Here is a 20848-nt window from a genome sequence, read left to right on the forward strand (position 1 = left end):
TGGGATATTAAAGGGAGCGGGGAGTGAGGGGGAGAGTGGGATTAGACTGGGTGGGATATTAAAGGGAGCAGGGAGTGAGGGGGAGAGTGGGAATAGAGTGGGTGGGATATTAAAGGGAGCGGGGAGTGAGGGGGAGAATGGGATTAGAGTGGGTGGGATATTAAAGAGAGCAGGGAGTGAGAGGGGAGAGTGGGATTAGAGTGGGTGGGATATTAAAGAGAGCGGGGAGTGAGAGGGAAGAGTGGGATTAGAGTGGGTGGGATATTAAAGGGAGCGGGGAGCGAGGGTGGAGAGTGGGATTAGAGTGGGTGGGATATTAAATGGAGTGGGGAGTGAGGGGGAGAGTGGGATTAGAGTGGGTGGGATATTAAATGGAGTGGGGAGTGAGGGGGAGAGTGGGATTAGAGTGGGTGGGATATTAAAGGGAGCGGGGAGCGAGGGTGGAGAGTGGGATTAGAGTGGGTGGGATATTAAAGGGAGTGGGGAGTGACGGGGAGAGTGGGATTAGAGTGGGTGGGATATTAAAGGGAGCGGGGAGTGAGGATGGAGAGTGGGATTAGAGTGGGTGGGATATTAAAGGGAGCGGGGAGTGAGGGTGAGAGTGGGATTAGAGTGGGTGGGATATTAAAGGGAGCGGGGAGTGAGGATGGAGAGTGGGATTAGACTGGGTGGGATATTAAAGGGAGCGGGGAGTGAGGGGGAGAGTGGGATTAGAGTGGGTGGGATATTAAAGGGAGCGGGGAGTGGGGGGGAGAGTGGGATTAGAGTGGGTGGGATATTAAAGGGAGCGGGGAGTGAGGGGGAAGAGTGGGATTAGTGTGGGTGGGATATTAAAGGGAGCGGGGAGTGAGGATGGAGAGTGGGATTAGAGTGGGTGGGATATTAAAGGGAGCGGGGGAAGTGAGGTTCTGGAGTTGTCCATGGTGGTTGTGATGTATAAGGGGCTGCTACTGTGATTGGGAGTTGAGTGAAGGTGGTGCTGTTTGATTTTCAGTACACACTTTCTGAGGAGACCATTACATCTCTGAAACAACCAACATTTGACGTCTGGCTTTGGGAGGCCAATGAGGTCAGTGTGACCCTTTTACATCCTAAACCCTCCACCTCCAAATGTCCATTCTAACCCACCTCTCTGTGCCTCTCTTCAGCCCCACCTCCCTCCATCTTGGCCCCTTACACTCTGTCCCTGTTGATTGCCCTTCCTCCACACCCCCTTCCCCCCCCCATCTATCTCCAAACCCTCATTTGAGGTTTAACATGTGGTAATTCTGCTGGATGGCAGCAAGGGGGCGCTCACAGCTCTTTCTCCATCCCTCGGTTTAAAGTGGGAGCAGGAGGGTGGTGCCGGAGGGTAGAGGGGGTAGATGGAGTGGGGAGTTGGGTCGGAGGGCGGTGGGTGGGATGCAAGTTTGTGAATATCTGGCCAACCCAGTCCTGCTCTTGATGCCATTCCCCATTCTGATTCTCCCCCTGATCCTGGTACCAATTCTAACCTCGGTCCTAGTCCCAGTCCCTGCCCTGACCTTGTTCCTATTTCTGATCCTGATTTTGAACCTGATCCTACTCCTGGTCCTGGATATTGGAATCAGGCTCAGAGTAGGTCACTCAGCCCGTTGAGCTCACTCTGCCATTCTGTAAGATCAAAACTGATCTGAGTGTAACCACAAATTCGCATTCCTGTCTATCCCTGATAACCTTTCACCCCTTTGCTTTGACAAGAAGCTAGCCACCTCGGCCTTGGAAATATTCTGGACTCTGCTTCCTTCACCTTTTTCAGGAAGAGAGCTCCAAGGACACTCGATCCTCAGAGAAAGACCACATCTCTCTGTTTGAAATGGGTGACTCGTTTATTTTTAAACAGTGATATCTCCTTCCAGATTCTTCCACAAGAGGAAACATTTTCTCAACAGCCTCTCGGTCATGTCCCCTCAGAACTCCAGGATCTGATTCAATTCATTCACCTCTGACTGCTCAAACCTCCCGGATACCAGCTGATCCAGCCTGGCATTCCCTCAGGAGACCATTTGCCAATTCCAGGGATTCTTTGAACTGCCTTTCACACATTTACAAATGGCTTCCATTTCTGTTTAATTTCAATTTCAAATATCCTCCCTTCCCATCACCCAATTCCCTACCAGCCCCTCACCTCTCTCTTCCATTCCTCTCATCAACCAGCCAGGTTGCAGCCTCCACATGTAATCATCCATCCCACCCCAGATGTTAAGCTTTACTGCTCTATAATTCCCAGGTTTTTCTCTGCATCCCTTCTTGAATAAGGGCACACTATTCACTACCCACCAGTCTTCCAGGACTCACCCGTGGCTAATGATGATGCAAAAATATCAGCCAGGGCCCCTACAGTTTCTTCTCTGGCCTCTTGCAGTGTTCTTGGATCTATCCGGTCAGGATCTGGAAATTTATCCACCTTCATACATTCTAATACATCCAACACCTTCTCTGCTGTGATATGGACTGTCCCCAAGATATCACCACTAACTTCCCCAAGTTCCAAGTCTTCATGTCTTTCTCTGTGGTAGACACAGAGGAGAAATACTCAATGAGAACCTGGTCCATCTCCTGTGGTTTTACACATACATGTCCATTTGAGGGGTCCTATTCTCTCTCTAGTTATTCTTTTTCCTTTAATATACTTAAAGAACCTTTTTGGATTCTCCCTAATCTCTCAGCCAGGGCTATCCCGTGCCCCCCTTTCGCCCTCCTTCAGTAAATGTCCTCCTTCAGTGAATCCCTGTATTCCCAGTATATCTCCAGGGATTCCCTTGATCCCAGCTGCCTGTACCTGAGCCATTCCTCCTTATTTCTGGCCAAACCTTCAATATCTCTTGTCATCCAGGGTTCCCTATTCCTATCAAGCCTTGCCCTTCCCCCTCACAGGAACATAGTGACCTTGAACTCTACTATCTCACTTTTAAAGGCCTCCCACTTGCCGGAGATCCCTTTGCCTGCAAACAAACTATTCCAATCAACCCCTGCACGCTCCTGTCTAATTCCATGAAAATTTACCTTGCCCCAATTTAGAACTTGAATCTGTGGACCAGTTTTGTCCCTTCCATAATTATTTTAAAATTGATAGAACTATGGTTACTGGTCCCAAAGTGCTCCCTCTCTGTCACCTCAGTCACCTGTCCTGCCCTATTTCCCAAGAGGAGGTTGTGTTTAGCCCCTTCCTGTGTAGGACCCTCTGTATATTGCTTGGGGAAACCTTCCTGAACACACTTAACAAATTCCACTCCATCTAAGTCCTGAATGCTCTGGCAGTGCCTGTCTATGTTAGGAAAATTAAAATCCCGTACTATGAGAACCGTATTGCTCCTGCAAGACACCCCAATCTCTCTGCATATTGGAGCTGGTAGATTTTTCTCAACACCCGCTCAGACCCCAGGGGAACTTGGTGAAAATATTTCATGTCTGCCTTGTTTTTAGTTCAGAACCTGACACTCAGTCTGGGTTTTCTTGGTTGTTATTCAGGAGGTGATTACTTTGAGAAAAATGAACTAATCTGAAGCAGAAAGGTCCCATTCAGTCCATGATGTCTGTGCTGAAATTTGTACAATTTCTCAAAAACAAAAATGATTTTAAGTCTGGATTAACATGAACAGACTTCAGTCATCTAAAGCATTCCAAACATATTCAAAGTACCACACACACTCACACACACACACACACACACACACACACTCACACACACACACTCTAACACACACACACACTCACACACACACTCTAACACACACACTTGCACTCTGACACATACACTCACTCTCTCACACTCTCTTCCACACACACACACACTCGCTGTCGCACTCACACACACACCCTCTCTCTCACTCTCTCCACACACACAGCCCTCCACACTCTCTGTCTCTCAGCGTCTCTGTAACAGAATGAACCCAATGACATTCTCTTTGCTCTGCAGATGCTCAGTTGTTTGGAACACATGTACCACAGCCTGGGGTTGGTCAAAGATTTCAACATCAACCCTGTCACTCTGAAGAGGTGGCTGGTAAGAATGGATTGAGGGTCAGTACTGACAGAGGGCCACACTATTGGACGGTCAGTTTCGGGTCAATGGTAACCAGCAGGAAGTTGAAACCTGGGGATTCAGTGATGGTTAATGCCATAGAATGTGAAGGGGCAATGGTTAGATTCTCTGTTCTCTCTCTGCCATCAGAACATTAGCTGGAGGCTGTGAATTAGTCCAATAATAATATCCAATACTGCAACACTTCCCAATAAATACAGCGGGGTGGGGGCAAGGGGGGGGGGGGCAGGGTACAGGGGTCAATGTCAGGTAAAGGGAGGTATGGTGGAGGGGTGGGGGGGAGGTTACAGGGGGGTGTTTGGGGGAGGGTACATGGGTCTGCGATGTGTCTCTGACTGGGTTGTAACTTTTTTTTCCCTAAAGCTCCGTGTTGAGGGGAGTTACCGAAACAATCCGTTCCATAACTTCAGGCACTGTTTCTGTGTCACTCAGATGATGTACAGTATTATCTCCATCTGTAACCTGCAGGTTGGGAATTACACCCCCATCCGGGGCGGCGGGGGGGGGGGGGGGGGGGGGGGGGGAGGGGGAGTCCTGTGGGGTGTGGAGGGAAGGGGGGTGCTGTGGGGATGTGGGGAGTGGGGGAAGGGGGGTCCTCTGGGGATGTTTGGGGCAGGGGGGAAGGGGGGTCCTGTGGGAATGTGAGGTGGGGAAGGGGGGTCTGGTGGGGTATGGGAGGAAGGGGGGGCTCTTGTGGGGGTGTGGGGGAAGGGGGGCTCCTGTGGCTCCTGTGGGGGGAGGGGGTCCTGTGGGGGATGTAGAGTGGGGATTGGGTGGGTTCTGTGGGATGTGGGGACAAGGGGGTGCTGGTGCCTCCGAGGGTGGCAGTGCTGTGTTCCTGGGGGCAGGGGTGTCCTGCAGACGACCAGGGCTAGTTTCCCCAGGGGCGTTGGTGGGCAGTGTTGGGAGGGGGAGGTAATCCCAGGGCGGTGAGGGGGTGGGGTGGGGGTCAGGCTCTGAGCGACTCTGTCTCTGTTTCAGGAGAAGTTCTCACAGGTCGACATCCTGACCCTGATCAGTGCCGCTGTCTGTCATGACCTCGACCACCCGGGGTACAACAACAGGTGAGGCAGCCTGACCCCAACACCCTGACACCCACCCCCCCCAACCCCGACACACACCCCAACACCCCGACACACCCCCCAACACCAGCAACACCCCCCAACACCCCGACACACCCCCCAACACCCCGACACACCCCAACACCCCGACACACCCCCCAACACCCCGACACACCCCAACACCCCGACACACCCCAACACCCCGACACACCCCCCAACACCAGCAACACCCCCCAACACCCCGACACACCCCCCAACACCCCGATACACCCCAACACCCCGACACACCCCAACACCCCGACACACCCCCCAACACCCTGACACACCCCAACACCCCGACACACCCCAACACCCCGACACACCCCCCAACACCCCGACACACCCCAACACCCCGACACACCCCAACACCCCGACACACCCCAACACCCCGACACACACCCCAACACCCCGACACACCCCCAACACCAGCAACACCCCCAACACCCTGACACACCCCAACACCCCGACACACCCCAACACCCCGACACACCCCCCAACACCCCGACACACCCCCCAACACCCCGACACACCCCAACACCCCGACACACCCCAACACCCCGACACACCCCCCAACACCCCGACACACACCCCAACACCCCGACACACCCCCCAACACCCCGACACACACCCCAACACCCCGACACACCCCCCAACACCAGCAACACCCCCCAACACCCCGACACACCCCAACACCCCGACACACCCCCCAACACCCCGACACACCCCAACACCCCGACACACACCCCAACACCCACCAACACCCGCAACACCCTGACACACACCCCAACACCCGCAGCTCACCACCCTGACACACACCCCAACACCCGCAGCTCCCCCAACACCCTGACACACACCCCAACACCCGCAGCTCCCCCAACACCCTGACACACACCCCAACACCCTCCAACACCCTGACACACCCCCAACACCCTCCAACACCCACAACACCCCTAACACCCAGACACAGATCCCAACACACTGACACACACACCAACACCTGCAACACCCCCAACACCCTGACAGACACCACAACACCCGCAATACCCCCAACACCCCGACACACACACCAACACCCCCTAACACCCTGACACACCCCCAACACCCGCAACACCCTCCAACACCCTGACACACACCGCAACACCCGCAACACCCTCCAAAACCCGTCCCACACCCCAACACCCACAACATCCCCCAACACCCAGACACACACCCCAACACCCGCAATAACCCAAAACCCGACCCACATCCCAACACCCACAACACCTCCAACACGCTGACATACACAACACCCGCAACACCCCCAACACGCTGACACACACCCCAACACCGCAACATCCCCGACACACCCCAACACCCCAACACCCTGACACACCCCAACACCCTGACACACACACCAACACCTGCAACACCCTCCAAAACCCTGACTCAGACCCCCCAACACCTGCAACACCCCCAACACCTGACAGACATCACAACACCCGCAACACCCTGACACACACCCCAACACCCTGACACACACCCCAACACCCTGATACAGACGCCAACACTCTGACACACACCCCAACACCCGCAACACCCCCCAACACCCTGGCACACAAGCCAACACCCTGAAACACACCCCAACACCCGCAACAACCCACAACACCCCCAACACACTGACACACACACCAACACCTGCAACACGCCCAACACCTGACAGACACCACAACACCCGCAACACCCTGACACACACCCCAACACCCTGACACACACCCCAACACCCTGACACACACCCCAACACCCGCAACACCCCACACCACCCTGAGACACAACCCAACACCCACAACACCCCCCAACACCCTGACACACACCCCAACACCCGCAACACCCCACACCACGCTGACACACACCCCAACACCCGCAACACCCCCCAACACACTGACACACACCCCAACACCCGCAACACCCCCAACACCCTGACACACACCCCAACACCCGCAACACCCAGACACACACCCCAACACCGGCAACACCCCCAACACCCTGACACACACCCCAACACCCAGACACACACCCCAACACCCACCACACCCCCAACACCCTGGTACTCACCCCAAAACCCACAACACCCCCCAACACCCTGACACACACCCCAACACCCTGACACACACCCCAACACCCTGACTCACACCCCAACACCCCGACACACACCCCAACACCCCGACACACCCCAACACCCCGACACACACCCCATGACACACCACAGCACCCGCAACACGCCCCAACACCCTGACACACCCCCAACACTCTCCGACACCCTGTCACACCCCAAAACCCGCAACACCCCCCAACACCCCGACACACACCCCAACACTGACACAAACCCCAGCACCAGCAACATCCCACAACACCCTGACCCACACCACAGCACCCGCAACACACCCCACCACCCGACACACACCCCAACACCCGCAACACCCCAACACCCTGACACACCCCCAACGCCCGCAATACCCCCAACACCCGCAACAACCCTCAACACCCTGTGACGCACCCAACACCTGCAACATCCACAAACACCCTGACACACACCCAACACCCATAACACCCTGACACACACCCAACACCCATAACACCCTGACACACCCCAACACCCTCAACCCCCTGACACACACCCAACACATCCAACACCCTGACACACACCCCAACATCCCGACAAATACCCAAACACCCCGACACACCCCAACACCCCGACACACCCCCAACACCCCGACACACCCCAACACCCGACACACACCCCCAACACCCCGACACACCCCCCAACACCCCGACACATCCCCAACACCCTGACACACACCAACACCCGCAACACCCCCAACACCCTGACACACACACCAACACCCGCCAACACCCCGACACACCCCCAATACCACGACACACACCCCAACACCCTGACACACCCCCAACACCCCGACACACACCCCAACACCCCGACACACCCAACACCCCGACACACCCCCCAACACCCCGACACACCCCCCAACACCCCGACACCCCCCCAACACCCCGCGACACACCCCAACACCCCGACACACCCCAACACCCCGACACACACCCCAACACCCCGACACACCCCAACACCCCGACACACACCCCAACACCCCGACACACACCCCAACACCCCGACACACACCCCAACACCCCGACACACCCCAACACCCCGACACACACCCCAACACCCCGACACACCCCAACACCCCGACACACCCCAACACCCCGACACACCCCAACACCCCGACACACCCCAACACCCCGACACACCCCAACACCCCGACACACCCCCCAATACCACGACACACACCCCAACACCCCGACACACCCCAACACCCCGACACCCCCCCAACACCCCGACACACACCCCAACACCCCGACACACCCCAACACCCCGACACACCCCAACACCCTGACACACCCCCAACACCCCGACACACACCCCAACACCCCGACACACCCCAACACCCCGACACACCCCCCAACACCCCGACACACCCCCCCGAACACCCCGACACCCCCCCAACACCCCGCGACACACCCCAACACCCCGACACACCCCAACACCCCGACACACACCCCAACACCCCGACACACCCCAACACCCCGACACACCCCAACACCCCGACACACACCCCAACACCCCGACACACCCCAACACCCCGACACACCCCAACACCCCGACACACCCCAACACCCCGACACACACCAACACCCCGACACACCCCCCAACACCCCGACACACCCCCCCAACACCCCGACACACCCCAACACCCCGACACACCCCAACACCCCGACACACACCAACACCCCGACACACCCCAACACCCCGACACACACCCCAACACCCCGACACACACCCCAACACCCCGACACACACCCCAACACCCCGACACACACCAACACCCCGCACACACCCCAACACCCCGACACACCCCCCAACACCCCGACACACCCCCCAACACCCCGACACACCCCCCAACACCCCGACACACACCAACACCCCGACACACCCCCCCCAACACCCCGACACACCCCCCAACACCCCGACACACCCCCCAACACCCCGACACACCCCCCAACACCCCGACCACCCCCCAACACCCGACACACACCAACACCCCGACACACCCCCCCAACACCCCGACACACCCCCCAACACCCCGACACACCCCCCAACACCCCGACACACCCCCCAACACCCCGACACCCCCCCCAACACCCCGACACCCCCCAACACCCCGACACACCCCCCAACACCCCGACACACCCCCCAACACCCCGACACACCCCCCAACACCCCGGACACACCCCCCAACACCCCGACACCCCCCCCAACACCCCGACACCAACCCGCCCCAACACCCCGACACACACCAACACCCCGACACACCCCCCCAACACCCCGACACACCCCCCCAACACCCCGACACACACCCCCAACACCCCGACACACCCCCCAACACCCCGACACACCCACCCCAACACCCCGACACACCCGCCCCAACACCCCGACACACCCCAACACCCCGACACACACCCCAACACCCCGACACACCCCCCAACACCCCCGACACACCCCCCCAACACCCCGACACACCCCCCAACACCCCGACACACCCCCCAACACACCCGACACACCCCAACACCCCGACACACACCCCCAACACCCCGACACACACCAACACCCCGACACACACCAACACCCCGACACACCCCCCAACACCCCGACACACACCAACACCCGACACACCCCAACACCCCGACACACACCAACACCCCGACACACCCCAACACCCCGACACACACCCCAACACCCCGACACACACCAACACCCGACACACCCCAACACCCGACACACCCCAACACCCCGACACACACCAACACCCCGACACACCCCAACACCCCGACACACCCCAACACCCCGACACACACCCCAACACCCCGACACACACCAACACCCGACACACCCCCCAACACCCCGACACACACCCCAACACCCCGACACACACCAACACCCGACACACCCCAACACCCCGACACACCCCAACACCCCGACACACACCCCAACACCCCGACACACACCAACACCCCGACACACCCCCCAACACCCCGACACACACCCCAACACCCCGACACACACCAACACCCCGACACACACCCCAACACCCCGACACACCCCCCAACACCCCGACACACCCCCCAACACCCCGACACACCCCCCAACACCCCGACACACACCAACACCCCGACACACCCCAACACCCCGACACACCCCCAACACCCCGACACACCCCAACACCCCGACACACCCCCCAACACCCCGACACACACCAACACCCCGACACACCCCAACACCCCGACACACCCCCCAACACCCGACACACCCCCCAACACCCCGACACACCCCCCCAACACCCCGACACACCCCCCAACACCCCGACACACCCCCCAACACCCCGACACACACCAACACCCCGACACACCCCAACACCCCGACACACCCCAACACCCCGACACACCCCAACACCCCGACACACCCCAACACCCCGACACACCCCCCAACACCCCGACACACACCAACACCCCGACACACCCCAACACACCCGACACACCCCCCAACACCCCGACACACCCCCCAACACCCCGACACACCCCCAACACCCCGACACACCCCAACACCCCGACACACACCCCAACACCCCGACACACCCCAACACCCCGACACACCCCAACACCCGACACACACCCCAACACCCCGACACACCCCCCAACACCCCGACACACCCCCCAACACCCCGACACACCCCCCAACACCCCGACACACACCAACACCCCGACACACCCCAACACCCCGACACACCCCAACACCCCGACACACCCCAACACCCCGACACACCCCAACACCCCGACACACCCCCCAACACCCCGACACACACCAACACCCCGACACACCCCAACACCCCGACACACCCCCCAACACCCCGACACACCCCCCAACACCCGACACACCCCAACACCCCGACACACCCCAACACCCCGACACACACCCCAACACCCCGACACACCCCCCAACACCCCGACACACACCCCAACACCCCGACACACCCCAACACCCCGACACACACCCCAACACCCCGACACACACCCCAACACCCCGACACACACCCCAACACCCCGACACACCCCAACACCCCGACACACACCCCAACACCCCGACACACACCCCAACACCCCGACACACCCCCCAACACCCCGACACACCCCCCAACACCCCGACACACCCCCAACACCCCGACACCCCCCAACACCCCGACACACACCCCAACACCCCGACACACCCCCCAACACCCCGACACACACCCCAACACCCCGACACACCCCAACACCCCGACACACCCCAACACCCCGACACACCACCCCAACACCCCGACACACCCCAACACCCCGACACACCCCAACACCCCGACACACCCCCACGAACACCCCGACACACCCCAACACCCCGACACACACCCCAACACCCCGACACACCCCAACACCCCGACACACCCCCCAACACACCGACACACCCCCCAACACCCCGACACACCACCCCAACACCCCGACACACACACCAACACCCCGACACACACACCAACACCCCGACACACACCCCAACACCCCGACACACCCCAACACCCCGACACACACACCAACACCCCGACACACACCAACACCCCGACACACACCCCAACACCCCGACACACACCAACACCCCGACACACCCCCCAACACCCCGACACACCCCCCAACACCCCGACACACCCCACAACACCCCGACACACCCCAACACCCCGACACACACCCCAACACCCCGACACACCCCCCAACACCCCGACACACACCCCAACACCCCGACACACCCCACAACACCCCGACACACCCCAACACCCCGACACACACCCCAACACCCCGACACACACCCCAACACCCCGACACACACCCCAACACCCCGACACACCCCCCAACACCCCGACACACACCCCAACACCCCGACACACCCCCCAACACCCCGACACACCCCAACACCCCGACACACCCCAACACCCCGACACACCCCAACACCCCGACACACACCCCCAACACCCCGACACACCCCCCAACACCCCGACACACCCCAACACCCCGACACACCCCCCAACACCCCGACACACCCCAACACCCCGACACACACCAACACCCCGACACACCCCCCAACACCCCGACACACCCCAACACCCCGACACACACCAACACCCCGACACACACCCCAACACCCCGACACACCCCCCAACACCCCGACACACCCCCCAACACCCCGACACACACCAACACCCCGACACACACCCCAACACCCCGACACACCCCCCAACACCCCGACACACACCAACACCCCGACACACACCCCAACACCCCCGACACACCCCAACACCCCGACACACACCCCCAACACCCCGACACACCCCAACACCCCGACACACCAACCCGCCCAACACCCCGACACACCCCAACACCCCGACACACCCCAACACCCCGACACACACCCCGAACACCCCGACACGACACACCCAACACCCCGACACACACCCCCAACACCCGACACACACCCCAACACCCCGACACACCCCCCAACACCCCGACACACCCCCCAACACCCCGACACACACCCCAACACCCCGACACACCCCAACACCCCGACACACCCCAACACCCCGACACACCCCAACACCCCGACACACCCCAACACCCCGACACACCCCCCAACACCCCGACACACCCCCCAACACCCCGACACACCCCCCAACACCCCGAACACCCACGACACCAACACCCCGACACACACCCCAACACCCCGACACACACCCCAACACCCGACACACACCAACACCCCGACACACACCCCAACACCCCGACACACACCAACACCCCGACACACCCCCCAACACCCCGACACAACACCGCACCCAACACCCCGACACACCCCACAACACCCCGACACACCCCAACACCCCGACACACACCCCAACACCCCGACACACCCCCCAACACCCCGACACACACCCCAACACCCCGACACACCCCCAACACCCCGACACACCCCAACACCCCGACACACACCCCAACACCCCGACACACACCCCAACACCCCGACACACCCCCCAACACCCCGACACACCCCCCAACACCCCGACACACCCCAACACCCCGACACACCCCCAACACCCCGACACACCCCAACACCCCGACACACACCCCAACACCCCGACACACACCAACACCCCGACACACCCCAACACCCCGACACACACCAACACCCCGACACACACCCCAACACCCCGACACACCCCCCAACACCCCGACACACACCCCAACACCCCGACACACCCCCCCAACACCCCGACACACCCCAACACCCCGACACACCCCAACACCCCGACACACCCCAACACCCCGACACACCCCCAACACCCCGACACACCCCAACACCCCGACACACCCCCCAACACCCCGACACACCCCAACACCCCGACACACACCAACACCCCGACACACACCAACACCCCGACACACACACCCGAACACCCCGACACACCCCCAACACCCCGACACACCCCAACACCCCGACACACCCCCAACACCCCGACACACCCCAACACCCCGACACACCCCAACACCCCGACACACACCCCAACACCCCGACACACACCCCAACACCCCGACACACCCCCCAACACCCCGACACACACCCCAACACCCCGACACACCCCCCAACACCCCGACACACCCCCAACACCCCGACACACACCCCAACACCCCGACACACCCCAACACCCCGACACACACCCAACACCCCCGACACACCCCAACACCCCGACACACCCCAACACCCCGACACACCCCAACACCCCGACACACACCCCAACACCCCGACACACCCCAACACCCCGACACACCCCAACACCCCGACACACCCCCCAACACCCCGACACACACCCCAACACCCCGACACACCCCAACACCCCGACACACCCCAACACCCCGACACACCCCAACACCCCGACACACCCCAACACCCCGACACACCCCAACACCCCGACACACACGCCCAACACCCCGACACACACCCCAACACCCCGACACACACCAACACCCCGACACACACCCCAACACCCCGACACACACCCCAACACCCCGACACACACCCCAACACCCCGACACACCCCCAACACCCCGACACACACCAACACCCCGACACACCCCAACACCCCGACACACCCCCCAACACCCCGACACACACCAACACCCCGACACACACCAACACCCCGACACACCCCAACACCCCGACACACCCCAACACCCCGACACACCCCCCAACACCCCGAACACACCCCAACACCCCGACACACCCCCCAACACCCCGACACACACCAACACCCCGACACACCCCCCAACACCCCGACACACCCCCCAACACCCCGACACACACCCAACACCCCGACACACACCCCCAACACCCCGACACACCCCCCAACACCCCGACACACCCCCAACACCCCGACACACCCCCCAACACCCCGACACACACCCAACACCCCGACACACCCCCCAACACCCCGACACACCCCAACACCCCGACACACACCAACACCCCGACACACACCAACACCCCGACACACCCCAACACCCCGACACACACCAACACCCCGACACACACCCAACACCCCGACACACACCCAACACCCCGACACACACCCCAACACCCCGACACACACCCCAACACCCCGACACACACCCAACACCCCGACACACCCCAACACCCCGACACACACCAACACCCCGACACACCCCCCAACACCCCGACACACACCAACACCCCGACACACACCAACACCCCGACACACACCCCAACACCCCGACACACCCCCCAACACCCCGACACACACCCCAACACCCCGACACACCCCCAACACCCCGACACACACCCCAACACCCCGACACACCCCAACACCCGAACACCACCCAACACCCCGACACACACCCCAACACCCCGACACACCCCAACACCCCGACACACCCCAACACCCCGACACACACCCCAACACCCCGACACACACCAACACCCCGACACACCACCCCAACACCCCGACACACACCCAACACCCCGACACACACCAACACCCCGACACACCCCACACCCCGACACACACCCCAACACCCCGACACACACCAACACCCCGACACACCCCCCAACACCCGACACACACCCAACACCCCGACACACCCCAACACCCCGACACACACCCCAACACCCCGACACACACCCCAACACCCCGACACACACCAACACCCCGACACACCCCAACACCCCGACACACACCAACACCCCGACACACCCCCCAACCACGACACACCCCAACACCCCGACACACACCCAACACCCCGACACACCCCCCAACACCCCGACACACCCCAACACCCCGACACACACCAACACCCCGACACACACCAACACCCGACACACACCCCAACACCCCGACACACCCCCCAACACCCACGACACACCCCAACACCCCGACACACCCCAACACCCCGACACACGACCCCAACACCCCGACACACCCCAACACCCCGACACACACCCCAACACCCCGACACACCCCCAACACCCCGACACACACCCAACACCCCGACACACCCCCAACACCCGACACACACCCCAACACCCCGACACACACCCCAACACCCCGACACACCCCAACACCCGACACACCCCAACACCCCGACACACCCCCAACACCCCGACACACACCCAACACCCCGACACACCCCCCAACACCCCGACACACACCCCAACACCCCGACACACCCCCAACACCCCGACACACACCCCAACACCCCGACACCACCCCAACACCCCGACACACACCCAACACCCCGACACACCCCCCAACACCCCGACACACACCCCAACACCCCGACACACCCCCAACACCCCGACACACACCCAACACCCCGACACACCCCAACACCCGACACACCGACCCCAACACCCCGACACACCCCCAACACCCCGACACACACCCCAACACCCCGACACACCCCCCAACACCCCGACACACCCCAACACCCCGACACACCCCCAACACCCCGACACACCCCCCAACACCCCGACACACACCCCAACACCCCGACACACCACCAACACCCCGACACACCCCCAACACCCCGACACACCCCCCAACACCCCGACACACACCCCAACACCCCGACACACACCCCAACACCCCGACACACACCCCAACACCCCGACACACCCCCAACACCCCGACACACACCAACACCCCGACACACCCCCCAACACCCCGACACACACCCCAACACCCCGACACACACCCCAACACCCCGACACACACCCCAACACCCCGACACACCCCCAACACCCCGACACACCACCCCAACACCCCGACACACACCCAACACCCCGACACACCCCCCAACACCCCGACACACACCCAACACCCCGACACACCCCAACACCCCGACACACACCAACACCCCGACACACACCCCAACACCCCGACACACCCCCAACACCCCGACACACACCCAACACCCCGACACACCCCCCAACACCCCGACACACCCCCAACACCCCGACACACCCCCAACACCCCGACACACACCCCAACACCCCGACACACCCCCCAACACCCCGACACACCCCAACACCCGACACACCCCCCAACACCCCGACACACACCCCAACACCCCGACACACACCAACACCCCGACACACCCCCCAACACCCCGACACACACCCCCAACACCCCGACACACACCCCAACACCCCGACACACCCCCCAACACCCCGACACACCCCCAACACCCCGACACACCCCCCAACACCCCGACACACACCCAACACCCCGACACACCCCCCAACACCCGACACACACCCCCAACACCCCGACACACACCCCAACACCCGACACACCCCCCAACACCCCGACACACCCCCAACACCCCGACACACCCCCCAACACCCCGACACACCCCCCAACACCCCGACACACCCCCAACACCCCGACACACCCCCAACACCCCGACACACACCCCAACACCCCGACACACACCCCAACACCCCGACACACCCCCCAACACCCCGACACACACCCCAACACCCCGACACACACCCCCAACACCCCGACACACCCCCCAACACCCCGACACACACCCCAACACCCCGACACACACCCCAACACCCCGACACACACCCCCAACACCCCGACACACACCCCAACACCCCGACACACACCCCAACACCCCGACACACACCCCAACACCCCGACACACACCCCAACACCCCGACACACCCCCAACACCCCGACACACCCCAACACCCCGACACACCCCAACACCCCGACACACCCCCAACACCCCGACACACCCCCAACACCCCGACACACCCCCAACACCCCGACACACCCCCAACACCCCGACACACACCCAACACCCCGACACACACCCCAACACCCCGACACACCCCCAACACCCCGACACACACCCCAACACCCCGACACACCCCCAACACCCCGACACACACCCAACACCCCGACACACCACCCCAACACCCCGACACACACCCAACACCCCGACACACACCCCAACACCCCGACACACCCCCAACACCCCGACACACACCAACACCCCGACACACCCCAACACCCCGACACACCCCCCAACACCCCGACACACCACCAACACCCCGACACACACCCCAACACCCCGACACACCCCCAACACCCCGACACACCCCAACACCCCGACACACCACCCAACACCCCGACACACACCCCAACACCCCGACACACCCCCCAACACCCCGACACACACCCCAACACCCCGACACACCCCCCAACACCCCGACACACCCCCAACACCCCGACACACCCCCCAACACCCCGACACACACACCAACACCCCGACACACACCGCCAACACCCCGACACACCCCCCAACACCCCGACACACCCCCCAACACCCCGACACACCCACACCGACACCCCCAACACCCCGACACACCCCCCAACACCCCGACACACACCCAACACCCCGACACACACCCCAACACCCCGACACACACCCCAACACCCCGACACACACCCCAACACCCCGACACACACCCCAACACCCCGACACACCCACCAACACCCCGACACACCCACCCAACACCCCGACACACACCCCAACACCCGACACACACCCAACACCCCGACACACCCCAAACACCCCGACACACACCCCAACACCCCGACACACCCCCCAACACCCCGACACACCCCCAACACCCCGACACACACACCAACACCCCGACACACACCAACACCCCGACACACACCCCAACACCCCGACACACACCAACACCCCGACACACCCCCAACACCCCGACACACACCCAACACCCCGACACACCCCCAACACCCCGACACACCCCAACACCCCGACACACACCCCAACACCCCGACACACCCCCCAACACCCCGACACACCACCCAACACCCCGACACACACCCCAACACCCCGACACACCCCCAACACCCCGACACACCCCAACACCCCGACACACACCCCAACACCCCGACACACACCCCAACACCCCGACACACCACCCCAACACCCCGACACACCCCCCAACACCCCGACACACACCCCAACACCCCGACACACCCCCCAACACCCCGACACACCCCAACACCCCGACACACCCCAACACCCCGACACACACCCCAACACCCCGACACACACCCCAACACCCCGACACACCCCCAACACCCGACACACCCCAACACCCCGACACACCCCCAACACCCCACGACACACCCCAACACCCCGACACACACCCAACACCCCGACACACCCCAACACCCCGACACACCCCAACACCCGACACACACCCGAACACCCCGACACACACCCCAACACCCCGACACACCCCCCAACACCCCGACACACCCCCCAACACCCCGACACACACCCAACACCCCGACACACACCCCAACACCCGACACACCCCCCAACACCCCACACGACACCCCAACACCCCGACACACACCCCAACACCCCGACACACCCCCAACACCCGACACACACCCCAACACCCCGACACACACCCAACACCCGACACACACCCCAACACCCCGACACACCCCAACACCCCGACACACCCCCAACACCCCGACACACACCCCAACACCCCGACACACACCCCAACACCCCGACACACACCCCAACACCCCGACACACACCCCAACACCCCGACACACCCCCCAACACCCCGACACACCACCCCAACACCCCGACACACCCCCAACACCCCGACACACCCCAACACCCCGACACACACCCCAACACCCCGACACACCCCAACACCCCGACACACACCCAACACCCCGACACACACCCCCCAACACCCCGACACACCCCCAACACACCGACACACACCCCAACACCCCGACACACACCCAACACCCCGACACACACCCCAACACCCCGACACACACCCCAACACCCCGACACACACCAACACCCCGACACACACCCCAACACCCCGACACACCACCAACACCCCGACACACACCCCAACACCCCGACACACCCCCAACACCCCGACACACCCCCAACACCCCGACACACCCCAACACCCCGACACACACCCCAACACCCCGACACACCCCCCAACACCCCGACACACACCCCAACACCCCGACACACCCCACAACACCCCGACACACCCCAACACCCCGACACACACCCCAACACCCCGACACACCCCAAGACACCCACCGACACACCCCCCAACACCCCGACACACACCCCAACACCCCGACACACCCCCAACACCCCGACACACCCCCCAACACCCCGACACACACCCCGAACACACCCCCACACACCCCCAACACCCCCGACACACCCCAACACCCCGACACACCCCAACACCCCGACACACCCCAACACCCCGACACACCCCCAACACCCCGACACACCCCCCAACACCCCGACACACACCCCAACACCCCGACACACACCCCAACACCCCGACACACCCCCAACACCCCGACACACACCCCAACACCCCGACACACCCCAACACCCCGACACACCCCCCAACACCCCGACACACGCCCAACACCCCGACACACCCCCCAACACCCCGACACACCCCCAACACCCCGACACACACCAACACCCCGACACAACCCAACACCCGACACACACCCAACACCCCGACACACCCCCAACACCCCGACACACCCCCAACACCCCGACACACCCCCCAACACCCCGACACACCCCAACACCCCCGACACACCCCAACACCCCGACACACACCCAACACCCCGACACACACCCCAACACCCCGACACACACCCCAACACCCCGACACACACCCCAACACCCCGACACACACCCCAACACCCCGACACACCCCCCAACACCCCGACACACACCCCAACACCCCGACACCACCCCAACACCCCGACACACCCCAACACCCCGACACACCCACCGACACCCCGACACACCCCGAACACCCCCGACACACACCCCAACACCCCGACACACCCCCAAC

General features: G+C 62.0%; 1 protein-coding gene across 1 annotated transcript in view; it reads left to right on the plus strand.

The window, feature by feature from the left end:
• The window catches only part of LOC122554865 (high affinity cGMP-specific 3',5'-cyclic phosphodiesterase 9A-like), a 29051-nt gene extending 23920 nt beyond the window's left edge, over positions 1–5131 (plus strand). The window contains exons 9-12 of the mRNA XM_087993187.1: positions 995–1069; positions 3938–4024; positions 4427–4531; positions 5045–5131. Coding sequence (XP_087849313.1) covers positions 995–1069; positions 3938–4024; positions 4427–4531; positions 5045–5131 — 354 coding nt within the window. The remainder of the gene's footprint in view (positions 1–994; positions 1070–3937; positions 4025–4426; positions 4532–5044) is intronic.
• The last annotated feature ends 15717 nt before the right edge of the window (positions 5132–20848 follow it).

This window comes from Chiloscyllium plagiosum, unplaced genomic scaffold (genome assembly GCF_037043375.1).
Source record: "Chiloscyllium plagiosum isolate Xiang-an unplaced genomic scaffold, Cpla_swu_hap1 HiC_scaffold_12, whole genome shotgun sequence".
Lineage (NCBI taxonomy): Eukaryota > Metazoa > Chordata > Chondrichthyes > Orectolobiformes > Hemiscylliidae > Chiloscyllium > Chiloscyllium plagiosum.